Below are 9,457 nucleotides of genomic sequence, written 5' to 3'. Positions count from 1 at the left end.
GCGTGCCGGCCCCGAGCGCCGCGCCCGTCGCGGAGGGGACCGCCTTTGCACCGCGCTCCCCAACCCGCGGCCCTGCCTGCCCCATTCCCGTGGTGGAACTGCCCTCCGCTCAGCCGCTGACAATGCAAGTTCTAGAACAGGCCACCCTAGCGGGGAGGCTGATGGCACCTGCCGGGAAGGCCATACTGCATTAGGATCCGTGTCGCGTTGACACGGCAACAATAAGCCTCCCCAAGAAAGTCTTCCGTGTGAACGAGCATTTGGTCAGCCCTTTCCTAGCCCCCCCCCGCCCCCCACGGAGTTGAAATTAAAGGTGACTTCGTGAAATGCCTCTTGTAAAGGGTCGCCTAGGTTTGCACGACTCCCCTCCTTTTCTGTAAAATGGGTCTTGCGGAGCTTCCTAGCGTACTTATTGAATAACATGCTGGCAAGAAACGATGAGGACTTAGGGGAGGAGCTCATTTTGCTACTCAAATGTAATAATGGTCGTTAGTAATGGAGTCTGCAAGACAACACCTTGATATGATGCATATATCAATATATTTTTATCAGAAAGTTTTGGCTTCCAAATCGGATAAACACTCTTTAGCCCACCTCATTTCATTCCCCAGACATTGCGTTAGAAGAAAAAAGTGTGACTTAAAACCTGTTAACAATGAAAGTGCTACTAAAGTTGGTTTTTTAGTGAGTAATGTATTGGTGAATTTATTGTACTGATGTGTGCAGGTGGACTCTGCAGGTGACTAGCGATGACAGTAAAGTAAGTGGAGTTCTCATAGGTTGATTTCTAGTGAGACTGAGTGGAGAAGAATACCTGCAAATATCCATCTCTTAATGTTGATGGACATTTGCTCATAACTTGGAGTGGGAAGCCCCTTCTGTCCAGGAGCTTCAAGTGCTTAATCAAGTGAAAGTCCATAGGCAGCTTGATGTGTTCTGCTTAGTGTAGATGCTGGATTCTCATTTGGAGTTTCATTAGAAGAAGAAATCCAGGTGCATTTGAAGATCATATCAGTAATATGTTTATGTACGCTATAGAAAAAGTTCGTTTCCTCTGGCTTTTCTTGCTGTTAAGTTGAGCACACAATTTTTCTTATATTCAATTACAATTGATTGTGCACTTGTGAGGATAGAAAGACATATATTTAATAAAACAAGATGCCCCCTTACCTCTGAATACATAGCAACCTATGGATATTAGATAGTCATGTTTCTCACCTTTAAGGAATCTTACCATTTGAGACAACAAACTTGTAAAGAACTGCAGGACATGTATAACGTCTTTCTCCTCAAACAGTATAATTTGATATTGATCATAATAAAAATCAGGTGGCAGGGACACTCAGTGACACTGGCATTCAGAGAAAGAAGAGCTTGCTTACTTAGGCTAGTTGAGATTGTGTGTGACAGCGATGCCGATACCAGGAGGCACTACATTCTCTGCTTCCGGAGACTTGGGTTTGAGGAAACTCTTAGTTCCTTAATTTTAGGTTCCTTAAATTTTAAAGTTAATTGTGTACTCTTTCCTCTCGTCTTTCACATTGCTGTATTTTCCCCCTTTCTCTCAGTTGCAGGATCCAACGACTCCCTTTCTCCTTTCTCCATCTTGCTTACTGGGAGACATTATGGCCCCCAAAGACATAATGACCAACACTCATGCTAAATCCATCCTCAATTCAATGAACTCCCTCCGCAAGAGCAACACCCTCTGCGACGTGACACTGAGAGTAGAGCAGAAAGACTTCCCTGCGCACCGCATTGTGCTGGCTGCCTGCAGCGATTACTTTTGCGCCATGTTCACTAGTGAGGTAAGTGGCAAGGAGACTCAGGCAGAGCTCATGCAGCTGTTTCTCTCTGCTAAACGAAAACGCGTTTTACTAGAATAGGACTGTGGTGGCAGTGTGGGTTACATGGTGGACTGCTAAGGGCACCTTGACGGTTCAAACCGACCAGCCTCTCAGTGGGAGAAAGATGAAGCTCTCTGCGCCTGTGATATAATGTACAACCCCATCCAAGGGTTGTACATTATATCATCCAAAGCTGAAGAAGGGAATAGTGTCAGAGCTTAAGACTGGGAGATTTTGGTCTGCAGAAGGCTATGGAAGCCCAAAGTACACGTGCAGGAACTGCATAGGGAATAAGCCCCTGGTGATTTTTCTGTAGCCGTAATTGAGGGGTGGGAATAACCTGGTTATCAGACAGCACTGGAGAGAAGACTACAGTGGATTAAAATGACAGATCTGACTTGAATGATTGAAACCTTGTCGCTTCATTTCCCTTCTGGTACACTTTGGGCTTCATCTGGTTTTCAATATTTTCTGTGGCTTTTTGTTTTGTTTTTCATAATGTGGGTTTCTCTCTGTGTATCTTGTCATTGTTGTTAGCTTTCTTGACTCTTGGTTGTGTGTTTTGTTTTTCTGTTTTTCAGTCTGTGAAACCCAGGATGGGTGACTAGAGAGACATCAACTAGAATAAGGGTGCCTGTGGGGGGAGGGGGAGAGGTTAAGGAGGAGCTGATAGCAAGGAGTTCAAGAAGAAAGAAACTGATTCTGGTAGCATTTATACGCACTGCTTGATATGATTGAACTATGGAATGGTACGGTGTCTGCATTAGTTCCTAAGACAGTGGTTTGGGGAAATGCCAGCTTCAGACACTCAGGGTGTTCTGACTTGCGCTGTGGCATCCCTGAGCCGGGCTGACTTGGGGCCGTGGGTTTGTTGGTGTGGCCATGAATCTCTACAGCGGGGCGGTAGATGAGCAGGGTCTGGAAAAGGTCTGCCCCTTCGCCCGACGGTGGGCTGGTTTCTCTAAACGAGGTATAACAATGATGCACAATAACACGGTCTTCAACAAATCACGTTACGTCATTAGGGCAGTGTCTAGCATGTAGGAAAAAAGCTCAGATCAACTATTGGGTTTTACTTTCTTTCTTTGAAAGTTCTTTTCTTACTTTTCTCCCTCTAAACATGAACATGACTCAGGTAGAGAGAAGGGATGGAAAGAGGAATGGGATTCGGTCCTCATGGCGTTCCTTCTAACAATGTGAAGGAAATCTGTATTCGTTCTGTCAACATAGATGTAGAGGGATGCCCAGTGAAGGGAACAGGTGTACAGATCTATGGAGTATAACTTGCAAAAGAAACTGTGGGTAGAGTATAAGGAACTGGGAAAAGGTTGGCTTGACAAGGAAAACGATAATGTTCACAAAGGACTAAGAAAGACTATTTAACAATTGCCTGCCAAAACGCTTCAGCTGTGGACTAAGCCTGTTGAATACATTGTGAGGCACTCTGACAATTGAGCACAGTGACAGATAGACCTGTTTTGTTTTCAAGATCCCAAGTGTGGTTTGAAAAATAGGGCTTGGGAACCGATTACAGGGATCTACATGTGACCTCCTCCCTGGGGGACAGACAACAGAAAGTGGGTGAAGGGAGACATTGGACAGTGTAAGATATGACAAAATAATAATTTATAAATTATCAAGGGTTCATGAGGGAAGGGGGAGCAGGGAGGGAGGGGAAAAATGAACTGATGCCAGGGGCTTAAATGGAGCAAATGTTTTGAGAATGATGAAGGCAACGAATGTACAAATGTGCTTTACACAATTAATGTATATATGGGTTGTGATAAGAGTTGTATGAGCCCCCAATAAAATTATTTTTAATAAATAAATAAAAGAAAAATAGGGCTAAATAAATTATCTTGATTTTTTTAAACTGAGTGCATCATGTACCAATGTTTATTATATCATTATGAATGCCCAAAATGTTTAATCATAATAACACTTTTTAAGAAATCTTATTGCACATCAGTATTTAGTTAATCTCCTTAACTTAATGAAGATGTTGCTGCTGGATCTGAATAGGAGAGGTGGTCATCATAATGATAATAACTACCTACTATGGGCCACACTCTGTGGCAGGTGATTATCTGTGTATATATATATATCTCACTTAGCCTTGGGGTGGATATTAGCTATCTTATTTTTTAAATGAAGGAATAATGTTGCATGGCTTATGAATGGTAGAGATAAAATATAATCCTAATTTTTAATGCTAATACTCAAATAATTTTTAACTACTGAAATAAAAACCAGAATAATTGATGGTGCTATGAACCAATGCTCTTGTCACGTGACTGTTAGGAAAGCCATAGAAACCTAACAAGTCCTTCTAGTTAATCCAGGCTAATTTCTAAATGGTGGTGTGTAATGTGGCATTACAGATCTGTATCCTACACGTCCTTCATGATAATCTGCCCAAGAGCATCAAAAGCAGTTGGCGTTTAACTAGGAAGGAAAGTGTGTCAGCAGCTGCTGAGCATGAAGTCCTAATGCATTAGGACTACTGACTACTAATTACATACAGCGCATCCTGTCAGCTTGAAGAAAATTAGTCTGAAAATAATAATTTATAAATTATCAAGGGCTCATGAGGGAGGGGGGAGCGGGGAGGGAGGGGAAAAAATGAGGACCTGATGCCGGGGGCTTAAGTGGAGAGCAAATGTTTTGAGAATGACGAGGGCAATGAATGTACAAATGTGCTTTACACAATTGATGTATGTATGGATTGTAATAAGAGTCGTATGAGCCCCTAATAAAGCGATTAAAAAAATAAATAAATAGAAAGTTTTAAAAATTTTTGTAAATTAAAAAAAAGAATTATACTTCTTTCCAAAAAAAAGAAAATTAGTCTGTTACCACCCCTTCTCTACACCTTTAGAAATTAGAGAATTCTCATTTCTCATCAGTGATAACTGTCTAATCTTCCTTTAAAAAGTGACATCAGGCAAAAAGATGCCAAATGATTCTGTTTTCATTGTTAAGAGTGTTGATTTAAAGGAGTGCATACAGAGACCTGGACTCTAGGTTCTGTGATCTTAGCAGTTCTGTATGAACCACCAACCACAGCCATCGGCCCTCACCGAGCTGACCTGTGAAATACTGTGAAGCCCTGGAGGGCTCCCGAGGTCTGGTGCAGCTCTGATGTGCGCTTCACCTGCGGGCCATTTAAAAGATCACATGCCGGCAGTGAAAGAACTTGGGTTTTATCTCTTGTCGCTTATTAAGTTTAGGTAAATGACCTTGGTCGGGTTATAAACTTTGAAATTATTATGAGAATCAAATGAAATAATAAATAATAAACATTCTGAAAAATTATAAAGCAAATATAAACATGAAATGATATGATTACTCAAATTATCACATAGTAAAAACATTTCCATATGTGAACAGTTTTGCTGGTGGAAATACAATTTATGGAATGAGAAACTTCTAAAATAAGTGTACCCCTATACTTGAGTGTAAGATCATTAGTAATGGCTATATTTCATAATAATCTGATTTTATTTTTCAAAAATAATATACTAGTGGCTTTTTTCAATATTAGGGATTGGTTTTATTCTTGGCTTTGGTAGAGGAATTTTTTTTAACTATTACTCCGTGCTAATTGGAAGAATCAAGGTAATCAAGGCATTTTATAATGGAAATGCAATGGAATTTTGTGAGCATAAGAATTTCTAGACTAGGTTAAGATCTAGTAACATTTTCTTAAGGTAATCAGTTTGCAAATAGTTTACTATCTTATAAAATTAAAGATTTTCACCCTGAGCTAAACAATGTTTATCTGACCTCGTCAATACTTTTAACTGAAATGAGATATTCTGGACTAACTATATCACCTATAGTTCCTAGTCAAAAGCTAGGGTTAACCCAATGTTTTTTAAAAGTATCAGACAGGTAAGTTATGTTTGGATAGTGTGTCAGCAGAAGGCTCCTTAAACTGGCCTGTAAATGCCTTCTTTATTACCAAGCGTAGTCTAAGGACAGATGATGGGGACTGAGCCCTCCTGGAGGGTCACAGGGTACACTTGTTGTTAGGTACGGTCAAGTTGGCCCCAACTCCGAGCAAGCCTATGGACAACATAACAAAACACTGTCCAGCCCTGCACCATCATCACAGTGTTTAATGCTGAGCCCATTGTTGTAGCTACTATGTCAGTCCGTCTCCTTGAAGATCTTCCTCTTTATCGCTGGCCCCCTCTTTTTAAAATCATTTTACTGGGGGCTCTTATAACTCTTGTCACAATCCATACATACATCCAGTATGTCAAGCACATTTGTACATATGTTGTCATCGTTTTCAAAACATTTTCTTTCTACTTGAGCCCTTGGTATCAGCTCATTTTCCCCGTTTCCCCACTCTCCCTCCCTCATGAGCCCTTGATAATTTATAAATTATTGTTTCATGTCTCACACCGACCACTATCTCTCTTCACCCACTTTTTTGTTGTTCATCCCCTTGGGAGGGTGCTCTGTGTCCATCCTTGCGATTGGGACCCCCTCTCCTTTACCAAGCATGCTGTCCTCCAGGGAGTGGTCTCGATCTGCTAGTACTGTGTGCCGAGTACAAATATTGATGAGCCTTAGTGATTAGTTGTGTGTTCATGGGACTTGTATCCTATTCTATAGTACACCTATGTTTGTTTTGATATGAAAGCCATTTTTTAACTTATGAGATAAATTGGTATTTCAGGAAGGTACTAACACTATTCCTCTGCACACCCCCAATTTGAGACTACCTCCCCATAGTTTAAAAAGCTAGATAGTCACAAAAATAGTGCAAATATATACCGTATGTGCTTTATGTAAATCAAATAAAATAGAGTATAAATTTATCATTTGTTTTTTAAACTTTTATTTAGTTTTTTTACTTTGGGCATATTATTGGCATGTAATTCATGTGCCATACAATTCGATGGTTTGAATATATGAAAAAATTGTGCATTCATCACCGCAATCCATTTTAAAACATTTTTTTTTCTCATTAATAATTTTTAATGTATCAATTTAAAACTTCAACAGAAATTGCTATAAAATATATTTTCATCTACGATGAAAGGAACTATGGTGGTTCTGAAGTACCTTAAGGCTCATTTGCTAACCTGCTACCTTTTTCTCTTCTGAATTTTTCTTTTTTTTAAATCATTTTATTGGGGACTCGTACAACTCGTATCACAATCCATACAAACATCCATTGTGTCAAGCATTTGTACATTTGTTGCCATCATCATTCTCAGAACATTTGCTTTCTACTTAAGCCCTTGGTATCAGCTCTTCGTTTTTTTCCTTCCCTCCCCCTCCCCCTCCCTCATGAACCCTTGATAATTTATAAATTATTATTATTTTGTCATATTTTACACTGTCTGATGTCTCCCTTCACCCACTTTCCTGTTGTCTGTCCCCCAGGGAGGAGGTTATATGTAGATCCTTATAATCGGTTGCCCTTAAAACATTTTCATACTTATGATTATTGGTTCCCCATTTCTCGCTAACCTACCCTGCCATAACCCTAAGAAATTGTTAATCTAGTTACTACCCTGGATTTCATATAAAGAAAATCAGACTTAAACCCTCCCCCCAATAACAGAACAGTAAAACCTCAATCCAAAAGCAAGTAGAAAATACTAAAAGCTAGAACAAATTAAAATAAGTCGAGAGGGAAAACAAATACTGAGATAGCAAAATTTAACCTAACTATTTATATATTAATTCACTTTCTGATGCACTCTATCTGTGGGCAAGGCTTTTCACATCCCTGGTTGTGGTCCATGAGAATTCAATGGAGACAATCCATATGGAGATTGCCCATATGGCTTTGGGGTTGGTTATTATCCATAGCTTTCTGCAAACCTAGTGATGAGAATCTAAACTCAAATTCAATTCTTTCCTCTGATCTTGAATTACATATTTATAATCCATGGATCACACAGGTTGGTGTGCTGCTTCTCTGGGATTAGCTGGCACCCAGTTAGATGACTACTTGTTTTAAGACAAGCCTGTAGCCCGCCACTCCCCCACTCCCCACCCCCCCACCCTCCGATGCTATTTTTTTTTAATCATTTTATTAGTTGCTCATGCAACTCTTATCACAATCCATACATATATCAGTTATGTAAAGCACATTTGTACATTCATTGCCCTCATCGTTCTCAAAACATTTGCTCTCCACTTAAGCCCCTGGCATTTTTCACCCACCCCCCTCCCCCAATGCTGCTCTTTCTGCTAGCTAGACACCATCTGATTTCTTCGCCATACTTTGTTGTGGCACCCATCTCTTCTGTGATCCCTTCATGAGGGTGTCAAGCAGGGCCACAGCTTAAGAACTGATTGTTCTTAGGTTAGGGCTTTAAGACCATACTTTTTAAAAGACATTTAATTAATAATATGTCTTCGAACTCTTTGATAGGAGATTTGACCTTTATCATTTGAAATCACATTACAATTATTTTATATCATTTCAATTTTCAGCTTTCTGAGAAGGGGAAACCTTATGTTGATATCCAAGGTTTAACTGCTTCTACCATGGAAATTCTACTGGACTTTGTGTACACAGAAACAGTACATGTGACAGTGGAGAATGTGCAAGAACTGCTCCCTGCGGCCTGTCTGCTTCAACTGAAAGGTATAGACATTAAAAGTGGTTATTGTTCCTGCCAACATAGCCCTGGAAATCTTTAACATTAATAATGTAAACGTAATCATGAAAATTATGGAGACAGACCTGGGTACGCATACTTCCTCTGAAGATCAGATGTATAGCAATGTAAGGGAACCTCTCTAAATGTGAATATTTGGATCTTTACAAGAAGGCACTTCTACATCCTGTGTATGTTTGTTTCTTCTAACGGAGTTGGAGCTAATGTGTGCATTTTCACATACAGATATATATTTCATACATGCAACACATACAAACTGTAGCCCTGGAAGGAAACAATGAAGCTGCTGACTAGCTACAGAGCTGGGCCCTAGGCAGATGGGGGAGATAGCAAACTACGGTGTGCTGTTCATGGTAAACCCACTTAGATTGTTCAAAGTTTGAAACATGTAAGTCATCTCTACAAAAGTATTAACATTAACACCAGAGTAAGACCATAACAGTTTTCATAGGTTTAGAGATGGTCCCCCTTCCAGTTCCCAGTCCTCTCTCTCTCTCTCTCTCTCTCTCTCTCTCTTTTTTTCAGAATCATTTTATTGGGGGCTCATACAACTCTTATCACAATCCATACATACATTCATTGTGTCAAGCACATTTGTACATTGAGTTGCCATCATCACTCTCAAAACATTTTTCTTTCGACTTGAGCCCTTGGTATCAGCTCCTCATTTTTCCCCTCCCTCCCCACCCCCACCCCATGAGCCCTTGATAATTTATAATTACTATTATTTTGTCATGTCTTACACTGTCCAACGTTTACCTTCACCCACTTTTCTGTGTCCATCCTCCAGGGAGGGGGTTATATGTAGATCCTTGCAATCGGTTCCCCCTTTGTACCCTACCTTCCCTCTACCCTCTCGGTATCTCCACTCTCACCACTCGTCCTGAGGGGTTCATCTGTCCTGGATTCCCTGTGTTTCCAGTTCCTATCTGTACCAGTGTACATCCTCTGGTCTAG

At 40.3% G+C, this 9,457-nt stretch overlaps 1 protein-coding gene across 1 annotated transcript in view; it reads left to right on the top strand.

Annotated features, from left to right (window-relative positions):
• Nucleotides 1-1,571: 1,571 nt before the first annotated feature.
• KLHL12 (kelch like family member 12) overlaps nt 1,572-9,457 on the top strand; it is a 38,154-nt gene continuing 30,268 nt past the window's right edge. The window contains exons 1-2 of the mRNA XM_030887807.2: nt 1,572-1,808; nt 8,313-8,466. Coding sequence (XP_030743667.2) covers nt 1,626-1,808; nt 8,313-8,466 — 337 coding nt within the window. The 5' untranslated portion in view covers nt 1,572-1,625. The remainder of the gene's footprint in view (nt 1,809-8,312; nt 8,467-9,457) is intronic.

Source organism: Echinops telfairi, unplaced genomic scaffold, assembly GCF_000313985.2.
Source record: "Echinops telfairi isolate 266 unplaced genomic scaffold, ASM31398v2 ScPeMD7_7424;HRSCAF=8462, whole genome shotgun sequence".
NCBI lineage: Eukaryota > Metazoa > Chordata > Mammalia > Afrosoricida > Tenrecidae > Echinops > Echinops telfairi.
The sequence above is the reverse complement of the archived record's forward strand: the minus strand, read 5'-3'. Positions and strand labels throughout refer to the sequence as shown.